The following is a 14,977-nucleotide window of genomic DNA, read 5'->3' on the forward strand; positions in this document are numbered from 1 at the left end:
AAGTGGCACCTTTTTCCTTTCTAAATTCTATAGTTTTCATTTTGTCGGTTACCGAACATACAGCCTCCGAATTATCTGTTCCAGATATAACTTTCGTTGACACTGAAGATCTTTCTATTCCGATAGCAATGTCAATTACTTCCGTTAAGGTTGGATTTCTACATGCCAAGAGACGTTCTTGTACCTTTTTCGAGAAACAATGAAATACTAATTGATCTCTTAAATAAATGTCTAACATATCTCCAAAATCACACTTAGCTGCTAAAATACGTAAGTTAGAAACATAGTCTTCTATACTTTCCTCTGGCAACTGTTTCCTTTTGTTAAAACTGTGTCTTCCCACCATAATGTTAGGTTGTTCATGAAATCTCTTTTCTAACCTTTTTACTGCTTCAGTGTAATCATCCCATGGAATGAATTGCCCAGCCGGTGGTTCACTTTCAGGAATGTTATCAAAAATTTCTCTTCCTGCATCACCGAGAAGTCCATATAACACAGCCCTTTTTCTTTCATTTGAATATTCCTTCCCATCTATTGCAATGAGATAACTCTCGAATGACTTATGCCACTGTTCCCGCCTAACTGGTGGTTTTCCAGCATTCTGCAGGAAAGGATTAATTTGATAGGGTTGTATTTGATAAGACATTCCCTCAATGACTCTCAATTAACAGTTTGTATTTTAAAGTTTATAATGTAAAACATTTTTTTTTTTATTTTTTTTTTATAAATTAAAATTTTCAAGGCAAATGCTTAGTTATTGTTCCCTTTGACTTCCGATTTGAAAAGAAACTGTAAATACTATCTAATTACTTCAAATCGCCCTTTTTCTTCCTTCCTTCGTGATGAACTGCAAAATTGCTTCCTTCGATGTTTCAAATTGCCATAAAATGGCCGCCGCGTTGGGTCATGTCCTTTGACCTTGCGCGATGACACCAAATACGTAGCGCACTCTGTCACGCTCTGCTCCTCAATGACGCGCTGACATTCAAGACGCGAGTTTCCTCAACAACGCGTAGCAGGCTGACACACGCGCTTCACTGACACGCTGCAATCTCACGCGGTTCCCGGCTTTGGAATTCCGGCTCCGTTTCAAAAAGAGAGGCAGTTAACATCCTTCTGACATCTAAGGTATATAATTTTGGTAAATTATTCTTACCGCAATATTTTCTTGCATGTCCATGGAAGTAGATGCCTCCTTCTTCTTTTGTTTAATTTTCTGCTTCTCGGTGGGTTGACTTTTAAACTCAACTGCCATTCAAAAAATTTTTTTTTTTTATTTCGGATCCCAATCCATTGTCGCCATATTTATGTTGTAATGAAGGTCAACATAAACAGCAGGAGTGATATTGAAGGATGTTTATTCTCATTAAAAGTTAATATCATTAAAAGTCCCACAAGAAGAGATATAAAGACAAGATGCTGTCGTGTCCAGGTAAAGATCAGAATGACACGACAGCCAACACTCGTAACAGAATGTAGAACACAGAGTATGTCATTATGGAACCTTAGTGTAATTAAAGGTACAGATGCAACAGGGGCAGCATCGACTCCTCTCCACCGACCACCTCGTGCAGACTGAGCGCCACCTCCACCGAAGCCACCAAGATGACCCTGAGTGACGCGGAGAAGGCCGCGGTGCTCTCCCTGTGGGGAAAGGCTTCTGGCGACCTCAAGGCGCTGGGAGCGGAAGCGCTGGACAGGTAACGTCCGAGCGCGTGACGCACGAGCGTTCTGGCTTCAAAACTAGGAGAATGAAAGATGAGAGGTGGCTACTGTGCGGCCAGTTTTATTCTAGATTTGATGTATAACTTTGTCCTCATGTTCAAACGTTTTGCAAATGAAACCGTTATTGTCATTGTTAAATAATGGCCTTCCTAGGTTCCATTCATACAGGAAAGAGGAGTTTGAAGTTTAGTGAAATCAAGCTCGTGCAATTCAGGGCTTTAAGTGCCAGTTTTTTACAGGAGGCCTCGAAACGGGGCTCTGTTTTGTGCCCTGGCACAGACGGTCCGTTGTTTCCCCGGCCTGCAGTGACAGCAAGCACATCATGTGGGCGTGCTCACACTGCTCACTTCTCACTAGTGGAGAATGTAATGCTTGACGTCATGCCAGGGGAGCGTTGTGGGGAAGGGAGATCCTTTAAAGAGAGTCATTTTCTCTGTGGATTTCCTTTTTCTTTTTGAAACTCAGAATCAGCAACATTGTCTTGGTGTCACCAGGGCTTTAAGTGGAAGCTTTTTCAATATTATATACAAGCCATAGCTGCTTCTTTTTAATCTTATGCAACTAACAACCATTGACAAAGCAAATAGTCCTGAATTGTTGTAGGTATGATGTCATTTGTTATATCATATATCGGGATGCAATAACAGAAACAGCAAAATACAAGTTGGGCGGTGCACTATACTAAGCACAGATTTTTAGCTTACCTGTTTTTAAGCCACGGCCTTACTAACATTGGCCACGCCCCTTTGAGAGGCCCGCCCCCCAGTTTTTTTCATTCCACCTAAAGCCCTGGTTCTATTTCAAAGTGTGTTTATGCCGCTAGAAAATGTGTTTGGTCACTGGCTGATATAATTTGCACCTGTGGCAAGGAACAGTACCTATGGACTCCAGATATCATGAAGCATACGTTTAAACAAGGAAAAGGGGAACTGGCTTTACTCCTGATAAGTTTTCCTAAAATTAAAAGCATTCAGCAGAAAGGAGATATTTATGGCAATATGTTTTTTTCTCCCAATAGGTTATTACAAGAGAATTTGAATCTCTCTATGTTTCAACCCAACATTCTAGACATTTGATTTACAGAAACGTACTTTAATATGCTTTGACAAAAACTTCTAACTGCTTTTTAGTGTGTTCAATTTTGCAGTGCAGGTTTTGCTTTTATTTTTCATGTCTGAACTAAAAATGAAATAGAAAGACATCAATGATTTGTGCAGTTTGTGGTAAAGGTGATGATGAAACCATGTTATATAAGGAATACAATTCTCTATGCCATGCATTAAAAGGATACTGCAAGTCAGCTTGAAGTTCCATGAACTTATAAAGGAACTCAGCCTTCAACCTAATTCCTCTACTGGTATGGAACTCACTTGCAATACCCTTATAATGAACAGCTGGGGTACTTTATCCCATATATAATATACTTGTGTGGGGCTTCAGCTAGCCCTCTTCATCCATTGGTCAGCAGTGTAAATCACATGTTTTCTGCCCCCTATAGCATCAGGCAGTGAGTTAGCCCACTTCAGCCTGGTGTGTGGCGGCATTCCCGCTTTCTCAGCATTCTGCGTTTTCACAGCATTCTGCCTACATCTTTACTCACTAGTCTCATTTTGTTTTACCTGCAGTAAGTTTGTTAAATTCTTTTGCAGTCACCAAAACAGCTTGTAATTATTCAGACAGTGCTTAATTGGAGCCGGTGGTTGCCAGTGGGGGCCACTGGCACTCGTTTTTGGGGACAGGCACATATTATTCCCATCAGATATTTACGCATAGCAAGAAAGGGAAAAAAGCACACACAAAGTGGAAAGGCAGAGGAAAAGAAAGACGGAATGAATGTCACTAAGGAAGAAGCAGGAACCTGCAATAGTGGGATAACGTAGAATTGGGTGTCTGTTAGTGGATTTAAGAGGCATGAGGTCAATTTAAAACTACGCAGCCTTGGTATTCACGTGCTGAAATTAAATATCCTTTCCGGGTGCTTCTGAGAAAAGCTTTGGGCACCACCACTCATTTATTTACAAATTAAGCACTGGATGCAGAGTAGTAACAATGTACTATACCCTTTACAAACAACTCAGAAAATTTCCTGGAAGGTCAAATAGTAATGACTATAAATAAACATCACACCTTTCAAATATAGACTAAAAATACTGCCTGCCTGCAACACAAATAGTGCTGTTGCTATTTCAGCTGCCTTTACTGGCCTATTTATAATCTGGCCATATGATAGCTAGCTGTGACAATGCTGAAATCTAACCAGGAAGCAAAGATTATTAAAGTGCAGCCAACCCTAAGCTTTCAGATCACTTCCTAACAGAGTAGGTGTACTCTGAAGGAAAGAAAGATAACTGCAATATTGTTTTTATATTACAGGCTTTTCAGAAGCTTTCCCCAGAGCAAGACTTATTTCCGCCATTTTGACACCAGCTCAGGATCTGCTGATCTGCGCAACCATGGTGCCAAGGTGCTGGGCACCCTCGGAGAAGCGGCTAAAAACCTTGACAACCTCGTCCAGGCGCTGTCCAAACTGAGTGACCTGCACGCCTACAACCTCAGAGTGGACCCCGGGAACTACAAGGTGAGAAAATATCACAGATTATAGCAAGCACAGAAACAGAACTACTATTCTTTCTGCAGTGCCTTCACTTTTCAGCAAAAGATCAAAGGTCAAGATGGTGTTTTATTTAATATTTCATGTTTAAAATTTGATCACACTCTTTATGTTACAGTCCAAATCAGCTTAACCCACATAGAGGCCAGTGTGTAAACGAATCAGTAAGTAGTAGCAAGCTAACACACTAAGGGCAGTACTTAATTTGATCTGGTGGTTTCCGGTGCTCAGCACAGGCACTTAATCATCAACACCGGGCTTGAGGACCTGTGAAGGACACATTCATTTTGGTAGGCACCAGGAGATGAAGTGATTCTCTCAAAAACACAGGATATTGAGCCGACGTAGAGAGTCGAACCTGATTCCCCAGATATGCAGTTGGCAGCTCTAGCCATTTCACCACATCCTTTCCCTACTTGTAGGGTTTCATAGTTAGTAGTTGGTACTGTTTTAGGCGGATCTAACAGGAGAAATTAGCTGGTGTAAGCTGCCTCCTTATGAGAACCCCAGCACTTATTATTTTACAAATTAACTACATACTAAGGGCCATATGTACTAAGCATTTTCCCATAGACACAGAATGGGTTAAACCCTGTGATACATCTGGCCCTAAGGCGCCAAAAAATAAAATAGAAACCAATTCCATGTTATGTAATAGTTTAAGTAAGATCAAAGCCATACACAAAAAAGAATGCATATGCCTCTTTCAGATAAATCATCTTGGATAATATACATGTACACGTAATTTAGAAATTATCTTACAAATGAAAAAAGCAGATATTTTATACGGACACCAAAACACTGCTGAAAAAAATACAGTCCTTCATTTTCATTCACTCCTCTGGGGCTCTGGCTGCCTTCTCTCATGGCATGCTGTAGTTCTCTGGACAACATTTTGCCCTGTCAGCCCCAAACACTCTGAAATATGTTTATTGCAGACCATGGTTATTTCAGTCATGGACCAACTCAGGGAGGGACTTGATACCAACACCCCTCAGGCCCTGGTCTTCTTGGATCTGTCCGCCGCTTTTGACACGGTGGACCATTCCATCCTTCTGTCCCGTGTCTAGGCGGCGGGCATGGGGGAACAGGTTCTGACCTGGATAGGCTCTTTCCTGGATGACCGCACTCAGGCGGTCCACCTTGCCGAATTTTGGGCCCCGCCACGCAGGGTGAAATGTGGCGTCCCTCAGGGCTCTTCTCTCTCTCCCCTTTTATTTAACCTCTACATTTTTCCTCTTATTTTTGCACTTCAACAAATGGAGGTCACAGTTTACAACTACGCTGACGACCTCCAACTTATTTTTAATTTTTCCTCCCCTTCACCAGGCACCACTAGCTTCCAATCCGTCATGCTGTTTATCCGGGAGTGGATGAATGCAAACCACCTTAAACTCAACCCGGATAAAACAGAGCTGATTTTGACTGGAGGCAGTGGCAACCCCTGGTCGCCTTCTTTTTGGCCCCCTTCTCTTGGCCCTCCTCCCACCCCCTCTCACTCAGTCAAGACCCTCGGCATCACCCTCAATCATCATTTGACACTTCACACCCACATTAGTTCTGTTGTTTCTTCTTGTTTCTTTACCCTGCGCATTAATAGGAAATTATCCTGGTTTTTCTCTCCCTCTGCACTCAAACTAATTGTAATGGCCATGGTCTTATCCAAGATCGACTACAGGAACATTATCTATAATGGTGCCCCCGCCTATGCACTTCAACGCCTTCAGCTGGTGCAGAACCAGGCAGCCCGCCTGGTGCATGGCCTATCTAAATATCATCACTCCTCACCCCTTCTCACGGCCCTTCACTGGCTCCTCATTAAACAAAGAGCCCTTTTCAAACTCGGCTGCCTCACTTTCCAAGCCCGGCGGGCACTGCTCCCGCTTTCATTACTCTGCCATTTCCAATTACAGTCCTTCCAGAGACCTACGCTCCTCCACTAAATCTTTATTGGTCATCCCCCGTTTCAAGAAAAATCGATCAGGCGGCCAGAAATTTTCAGTTCTTGCGCCCACCTTTTGGAACACCCTTCCCTTCCCCGTCAGATCCTCCCCCTCCTACACTGAGTTTCGCAAAGCCCTTAAGACTTTTTTGTTCCAGCAAGCTTTTAGCCTATAGCCCCCGGTGCCCTCCCCAGCTCAGGAATCCTATAGCACCAAGAAACTGCCTAGTGAATGTGCGCTCTACAAATTGTTAAAAATTCAAATTCAAATTCATTGCCCACATGCACTGCATAATGGTATGGTACAGAATATCGTAGTAAGAATATTATTTGACATAAACATGGCGTCCGAAATATATTTTGCAGAAATATTGTCCAAATGGAGTTAAAAGTAAAAAAGCTATACCTATTGGAATGATATTTTTGCAAACAATGTTTAGTACACAATATTATTGTGATTTTTTTTCTGCAGGTGTTTCTGACAAGCAACCTACAATAGTCCATGACCATAGTCACCAATGCAATGGACCATGTTTCATGGGGTCTGAGACTTCCTTCATAGTGCATCTCCTGTGTCCATTTAATTACCTCATTTCCTTCTTCACCCCTCGTCCTTTGGTATAGGCCCTTAATTTGGCTAGCCATATAACTGGGTCTGCATGTTTCCCTGCCCATCCAATGCCAACTCTGTACCCTCATGGGATCTTTAGCGAATTTGAGAACGAAGTCAAGATAATTAGGTCAAAGATGGTTGACATGGAGGGAAACGGGGAATAAGACCATCATTTAGGTCAGCCTATTTTTTCAAATTCTGCGTCAACTTTATGGGGATGAGAGCGTGGGCTTGTATGACACCAATGGAGCAGGGCAGGGATCTTTTGTGGCACAAATATTTCCCACTATGCACCTAGTGTGGCTACTAGAGATGTAGTGTTCTGATTGCCACATAAATATAGTGTCTTCTGATTACTCATTTCAACTCGAAGTATTGGATTGTTTAATAAACTCCCGTGCAGGACAATGCATTGTTTGGGTCTAATTTTGTAAAGCATTTTTGGCTTTTGTGGCCATAGGCTGTTTGGAAACCTTTAAATTTGACATAAATGTCTCCAGTCATGGTAAATACTCCTCTGGCCCAGGCAGGGACCATTCCTCGATTAGTTAATGTATTCGAATAACACGGTTAAACCTCAATAGAGAAGGCCATGTTGGTGCGTCAGGTCCCCTATAGGACACTCCCTCCATAAATACCACAGCACTAGGCCTCGGTCATAGGAGTGCATAAAGTATTCATGAGCCCTCTATTCGATTTTACACCAAGAAACATTCCTCTGCTCTCACAAGTACATGCTTTTTCAGGCTCCAATAGGGCACTTTCTCTCTAGTCCCCAAAGGCCTACCTTCTGCTGAGCCTGTGGCCTCCCTAGAATGTACCATCGCTGTACCATTAGTTACACCCACTCTTACAGCTTCCCAAGGCCACCCTGTTTTCTAGCCCAGTGGCAACACTCTCTTCGGTGCTTTCGCAGGACTCCTCCTCTAGCGCCAAGAAGACAGCCCAAAAACGCCCTCTTTTTAGCCCCGAAGATCACTCCTTAACCGGTTTTCGCCAAGAACGACCCCTTTCTGATTCCCATGTACATACCCACTTCTGCCCCAGAAAACCCTCTATTCTGGCCGCCCTCTTCTGTAGGCAGGAAGATTTGTGGGATTTGAAAGATTTAGTGATCATAAAGTTTAAACAACACAGCAACTTCAGTCAATAACTATTCACCAGGATGGTACCAGGTAGGTTGATAAATACTTTGCAATAGGCGACAAATGACATTATTAGAAGGAAATATTTTTTGTATTCTTAGAAAAACGAATCCTTGCAATAGCTTAGTGGGATAAGCAGCCACTGCAAATATAGTTGGCTAGTATCTGGGTCACTCATTTTATTTCTTGTTTGGAAATTGCTCTGCCCTTTTCCCAGCTTAATGGTGCTGATTTTATTGACTTTAGTGTGAGGAAAGGTTGTGTCCTCTCTGCCTCAATTTAAACCACGTACCGGCATGTTACACATGTATCATTGCAGTGGGTGCATTAATCTTATCAACTATCTTATTCGTGTTGAAAAGGTGACCTGTGGGTTCCACAAACATGCATGCAAAAGGTTTGTAACCTACTGGGATTGGTGATGGAAGCCCAGGTTCGACACAGGTCACTGATGCTGGCACGTTAACCCACCGCGCCATTTTTAGGGGTGTAATGCTGCCTCCTGTACCTAAAATTTAGGTGTCTGTAAATTGTGTGTTTACCCAGTAAACTGTTAGGCATTGTCTCTCTTGAAATGAACATATGAGCCTCTGCAGCAGATGTTTTGGATCAGTGATGTATTTTAGTGGAATGAGAACAAGTGAAAGGCAATTTGAACACAGGTTTTTGTGCAGCAGTCATAATACCTCTCTGAGCAACAGTATCAGCAAAAAAAAGGAAAACAGGCAGGCAACTTTATTGCCCAGTCTTAGACCTAAATACATTTTAGAGTAATCGAATCTAGAATGTTTGGCGTTATTTCCTGAAAGTCATGAAAAGTATTAGGACTTGTAAAGCCAGTGGGTCTGGGGCTGAGTCGTACGTCTGAGGTCATTAAATTAACCTCAACAGGATGAAAGACTCAGCAGCGCCGGACAGACCTTTTATTCTAGCGGCCAGCTCCCCAGGGGGCTGGAGCCCTTAAATAACGTGGAAATAGCCCAGATTTAATTTTACTACCAAATGGTAGGTATAACATGTGCCCCAAGTGTGCCCAAGTACTGTAGGCAGCTGCTGACATCTGCTCTGAGGTGACAGGGGAGTAACAACAAGGGTAGGTTGTTTCCCAAAATGTTGGATATATGTCTACGCTACTCATACACACTCCATGATCGGGATTCTTTTACAAGGGCTGCCCCAAACCATGGTCTCCTAGAGTCATTGATGGCCAAACGGGAGCAATTACTGGAATGGGCCTCCCTCATCCCCATTGTTTAGCGCCAGCAATAAAGTGTCATTATTAGTTAGTGTCACCCGTGGTGTATCGAAAGGATGGTAATGCCACACAGGGCAGTAGCGAAACGGGCAGACGTAGAGGGGGGAAGGTAGCTCTCAGTTGGCTAGGCAAGGAATACAGAACATTACACATAAAATGGGATTGCTTTAGCACACATTCTCTAACGAATACAGGTATAACCTCCTAGCTTCAGGTTAACAGTTTGAAGCTTCATGTTCACTGAGAAGAGAATTAGGAGTGCATGATGCTTGCTGCAGGGGCACAAGCGAAGGCTGGGAGTAGGAACTTTACACCAATATTCTGGGATTGAGTCCAAACTCACCACACATCAGAATGTGGACTCTTTAGCGGCCTGCCCCGTGGCAGACGAAACGTGGAAGCAACTACTAGGTGACTGCGTTAGTTCCGGACACTTGCTTCCTGGGAGCGATGCAGATTAGGGGTCACATGCAGTAGGAGCATGCGTGGAGTAGCTACTATGCTGCGGTGCGGATTGCGGAGACATGGTCAGGAATAACAATTTGACTGTTAAAACATATCTGCTAGGCTGTGCTTCAACTATTCCAAGTATTGATCTGGCAGGGATTTGCCAGGACATTCACTGTAATAATTATTACAGCTACGGTGATAAATTTCATAATCACACCACTTTACTTCTTGGACAAATATCACTGGTTGTCCATTGCATCAGATACAATAATGGGAATAGTCACTTACCGGTCCTCGGTATACTGTTCCGAATGAAAACAGCTAACGTAGTGCATATTAAGCATAGGAAAGGTGAACAAATAGGATACTTTGGAAAAACCTCCTTATGTTTGTCAGAGTGAGGCAAACTAAGTAATAGCTTCTGGAAAAGAGCTACAAGCGATTTTCTGGGATTAAATTCACAAATGTAGTCAAGGGGTGAAGCTAGGATTGGCCCAGGTTGTGGTTGGCTTGTGCACCCTGCCCCGGAGGCCAAACCTTACAGCTGACTTGCGTGTGGGTGATGGGCCATTCCTATGTTCTCAGGTTGGTACAATGGGCTACGTCCGAGAAATGGAACTTGGCTTTCGCGAGGACACAAATCCTGTGGTTGGGTGTTCCTGTAATGCAATGGGGTCACTGAAGTACAAGCTAGAGCAATGCAGGGTGGGGAGGGGTGGTCCTCCCAATATCCCCCTATTTCACCTGGGAGGGAATGATCTGGTCACGCTGGGGAGGCGGGTCGGCTAGGCAAGGAAGCTTTATGGTAGCCGATCCAGGTTATGAAACAGAGAAGCATGGACTAAGCGAGGATGTGTGTCTCCTCTTGTAGATATTGACAGGTAATGCCAAACAGCTTAATTCAAACTGCAGGGTTCACAGGAGGTGGAGGGCCCTGGGCCAGGTACACTTAAGCGGGCGCCCCGAGTCAGTGAATTAGGGGTTATTCAGGTCCTAAGGTGGCAAGATCCATGTTGTTGGTAGCTAGTCCCGTGAGAGTGAGACCTGCCCTTCTAGCATAATCAAGTGCATGTAGGTTCAGATGGGGCGTTACCATGCGATAACCGTGGTATCCATTATGTAGTAAAGCAATTTGAAGCTCAAACTAGAATAGCACCCTGCGTACGGGGGGCCCCCACACAATACCCCACCTTTCATCTGGGAACGGGTTGGGAGCGGGTGAGCTCCTGTGGTCTGAGGTTCCTCGCAGGGCCAGATCACCGGTAGCGGTAGTGCATTCCCGCAAGAGGGTCGTAGATCCATGCAGAAGTTCATGGGAAGAGAGGCATGTGTTTCATTGGGCAGGTACCAATACGAAGAGAAAACGGAAGGGTACTATGATAAAGGTGCACTAAACAGCGACCGAAAGTAGCTAGGTGGGTGGGGGGGCTCTGTCATCGACGTGGGCCTCCTCCAGAGCTGTGGCGGAGTACAGGGCGATCTGGAAGCAGATGGACAGTAAGGGTACCTCTGCGGCAGAAGGATACAGTCAAGATACCTCTGCCTGGCACAGTAAGGGTGCCTGAGCCAAGCACCTGGAGCCGAAGGAGGTTCCAGGAAACAGCGTCGGCGCCCCGTTAGTCCTTCGGGCGGTCGGGGGGCCTGATCTCTCCGCCCTGACAGGGGGGGGGCGGGAGTATAACGAAATGGTAATATGAAGCACCGTTAGAGCATCGTCTCGCCGTGCAAGATGGCTCCTTAGGCATGCGGGCCAGCGAGGGGCTGCCGCTTTGGATCGCCTGTAAGATGACCCACCTTAACGCTATACCTGTGCTGTACGAAATAAACCTGCAGCAGTTCTTTCCCACAAATATGTCTCATGAGTTTCCTTGGTATGTAAGTGGAATTGGCATGCGGGGCGAGCGCTGGCGGTGTGGGCACTATGGGGCTGAGTCGTACGTCTGAGGTAATTAAATTAACCTCAACAGGATGAAAGACTCAGCAGCGCCGGACAGACCTTTTATTCTAGCGGCCAGCTCCCCAGGGGGCTGGAGCCCTTGCAAGTCAGTGTTTAGGGCAGGGGGCGCTCTTTCGTTTCCATCACCCCCCCGCCCCCACCCCCTTCTGAGATTACCTGCTGAAGGCACAAGAAGGCTCCAAGAGAGAGACATGGAGGTAGGGGGTAGAGAGAAAAAAATCAGAGATGGCGAGAAAGAGAGAGGGAAGTTCGACTGATGGAGAGAGAGAAAGAGAGAGAGAGAGTTGATGAATTCCTAAAGCAGCTGAATTTTTCCCAATCTTGAATGTCTTTGTTGACTTCCAAGGTGGACTGGTCTGGAGGGAACTGAGAGGTTTTTCCACAGATTGGTGACTTGGAATGGCAGGATGGGGGAAGGAAGGGTGGAGTAAAGCAGAGTCATGTCCATATCACACAGGGGCACTGGCCGCTAGAGAAATATCACAGCTTTCCATCAGACCACCTCTTTCAGCGAAATCACCCGTTTTACTGCTACCCAAATCAATGATACAATGTCATTGATCGTTGAATGATGAGCATTTTAATTATTCTTGTACTTGTCGCTGTGCACGGGTTTCTGCTGGAGCGTTAACCCTCTAAATCACCTCGCTCTCTTATCACTTATTTGAACTGCTTACCCTTACATACTTACCTTAATACTCTTCTTTTCTCTCAGCCAGTCCTTTTTTGTGGATTTGTTTTCAAGAGAATGTTTTTAGGGCTCAAAACACGAATTCGAACGTTCCATCATATCACTCTCCCCTAAAGAGATTTACACATTCCACACTCCATGAGGGCGGAAGAGCGCCACCCAATTGCTTTCTGAGTAGTGAATAAAGGAAAAATAAAATGATAATAAAACAAGTTATTATAATTTTATATTTCCTTGCTACGCCCGTTATGCCAATTCAAGGGCGAGGTGGGGCCGGGACATGATGATTGACACTGGGAGGGTAAAGGGAGGATGAGTGGTACACACTGCTACAAGTGCGCATGTCTGTTTGGCCGGCCGTCTTAGGTTTTTCCAGTCCAGCTGTATTCCACAGCCGGGTGGAGAAACAACACTGTGCCAGAGTGAGTGTCAAACCAGTCCCCTTAGGTCAATCCTCATGCTGGTCTTATGCTAGGTATAGCATGAAAGCAGCATCTAGATTGGATGGGGAGTCTGCGATGTGTCGCAGAGACTGCTGGGAGCATGAGAGCAGAGTAGCACCGAGGTGTGAGGCGGCCGGCAGCATCAGGTAAGTCTTTTATTCATTTATTTTAACCGCAGTGCAACCCCCATACCCCTACCACCACCCACCCCACCACTTATTAATTGTATCAGTTGCCACTGGGTTTACATGTTGTTTATGTTAAATTTTATGTAATAAAGGAGTATGGAGGAGGGACGCAAGCCCTTGAGATGGAACTTAATTTGTGTGGGCTGTGGCTGGGGCAGGGTCTCTGTTTCTGGATTTAGGTGGGCTGCAGTCTGGGCAGGGCCTCCACAAACCCCAAGCTGTTGGAGGTGGGCTGCATCCGAGGCAGGGCAACCACCGCCCAGCAGCTAGGGGGCCACCATCACCGAGTGGATTATAGGTAGTGTTTTAAATGGAAATATAGAAGTGTTAGTACTCACTAGAGTCGCTGTTTGCTCCTGAGAAGTGCCAGTACTCTCCCATTAAATATAATTCAGTAGTGCAGAAAAGTGCAGGTACTCTTCCTTTCAAATTAAAGAAGTGCAGGTACTCCGCACCGGACAGTACCGGGCCATTTAAAGCACTGATTGAAGGCGGGCCATGGCTGCCCGCTCCCCTCCAGCAGATGAAGGTTAGCCAATAAAACAAAAATATGGGCCATGGCCATTTTTTACATCAATACCAGTCTGAGATTGTGGCTCTGGTGGGTAAAACAGCTGTTAAATCCCGGATTGCGGTCCATTCAACACTCCTCTCTGGTTTTGTCTTCTACAGGGCAGCTCTTGACCTGTACTATAGCTGCCCGTTCCATTCTTGTATGTTTTTCCTATGTTACATGTCAGTGTGCAGCTCACTGCACACTGACTACCGATCTTTAATGCTGCTTGGTGAATCCGGGCACTATCTGCGGTGTTGTTACTATTCAAGCCATTTTGTTCTTTCTCTTTCAGCTGCTGTCCCACTGCATTCAGATTGTGCTGGCCGCCCATTTCCCTGCTGACTTCACCCCTCAGTGCCAGGCTGCCTGGGACAAGTTCCTGGCCTCAGTATCTGCTGTGATGACCTCCAAATACAGATGAAATGTACCTCTGATGTCAGAGGGATATGTACAGTAAAGAGAAGAGGAGACAGAGGATATACCTCTTAGGACACCTGGATAATAGCTGATTTTCAGTATTTTCTGTCTTTTCAATAATATATCACTGTTACTTTATTAAAATATATGTTTAAAAAATGGTTTATGTTGTTGTACTATTCATGCACGATTTTTTCTTAAACATAATTGTCACGTGTTTTTTGCTCAAAACCACAGTGCGTGGAAGAGTTTTGAAGGAAATTTGCAATCTGGTCCAGAGCAGGAGAGATTACAAACTGGGCCTGGTTCAAAAAGCCATTTACACTCTTGAATCTGATTTACAACTACATGTTGGTTTTGCAGTTGTTTAGCCGCTTACTTCCATGTACTAGTGCAGGGTCAGCTTTAGGGCAGAGCAACTGGTGCGGCCGCACTGGGCGCTGACCTGTGGAGGGAGGCGCTGATTTCAGCGGGGCACTGTGTTTAGTAACCACGCATGATAGGAGTGATGAGAGGCACTTTTGCCTGGTGGTAGTGAGAGAATCCTAAGAGGCGGTCATGGGGTGTGGGGCTGCCAAAAATGATTGTCGCACTGGGTATCACCGGTGCTAAAGCCGGCCCTGTACTAGTGTCCCCTGGAAATGGTTTTTGTTGCTGTTCCATTCCCAGACAACTGAAAGGAACATAAACAGAATCTGTGTAGTAGTCATAGACACGCTATTTTCCATCATCAGCAGTATGTCACCTTTTAATCTGCTACTCAATGTTTTTTTTAAGCGGGCAGTGTTCTGCACCGGAAGTGGAAAAAATCAGGCCTTTGAACGGGTCTCTACCTGGCCATCCATTTAAATCAAGCTCCTACCAAAATATTGCGGGGCAGAGACTTAAGTCACAACCCAACCCCCCCACCTCCCCCTCCAAAGCTACGTTCAGTGCTTGATTTAGAGAAAAAAATAAGCACCAGGGCCCTACTCAAGATGCCAC

At 44.9% G+C, this 14,977-nt stretch overlaps 1 protein-coding gene across 1 annotated transcript; it reads left to right on the top strand.

Moving 5' to 3' along the window:
* The first annotated feature begins 1,605 nt into the window (after positions 1-1,605).
* On the top strand, positions 1,606-14,105 carry LOC144807002 (hemoglobin larval subunit alpha-like). The gene is made up of 3 exons (XM_078673058.1): positions 1,606-1,700; positions 4,099-4,303; positions 13,869-14,105. The coding sequence occupies exons 1-3, from the start codon at positions 1,606-1,608 to the stop codon at positions 13,995-13,997; spliced, it is 429 nt and encodes a 142-aa protein (XP_078529184.1). The 3' UTR covers positions 13,998-14,105.
* Positions 14,106-14,977: the final 872 nt, after the last annotated feature.

The sequence above is a fragment of the Lissotriton helveticus genome, unplaced genomic scaffold (genome assembly GCF_964261635.1).
Source record: "Lissotriton helveticus unplaced genomic scaffold, aLisHel1.1 SCAFFOLD_422, whole genome shotgun sequence".
NCBI lineage: Eukaryota > Metazoa > Chordata > Amphibia > Caudata > Salamandridae > Lissotriton > Lissotriton helveticus.

Excerpts from the sequence above, each read along its gene's own strand:
- LOC144807002 (XM_078673058.1), top strand. The coding sequence starts at position 1,606 with ATGACCCTGAGTGACGCGGAGAAGGCCGCGGTGCTCTCCCTGTGGGGA. Across the intron at positions 1,701-4,098 it reads GGAGCGGAAGCGCTGGACAG|GCTTTTCAGAAGCTTTCCCC; the intron begins GTAACGTCCGAG and ends TTTATATTACAG. Across the intron at positions 4,304-13,868 it reads TGGACCCCGGGAACTACAAG|CTGCTGTCCCACTGCATTCA; the intron begins GTGAGAAAATAT and ends TTTCTCTTTCAG.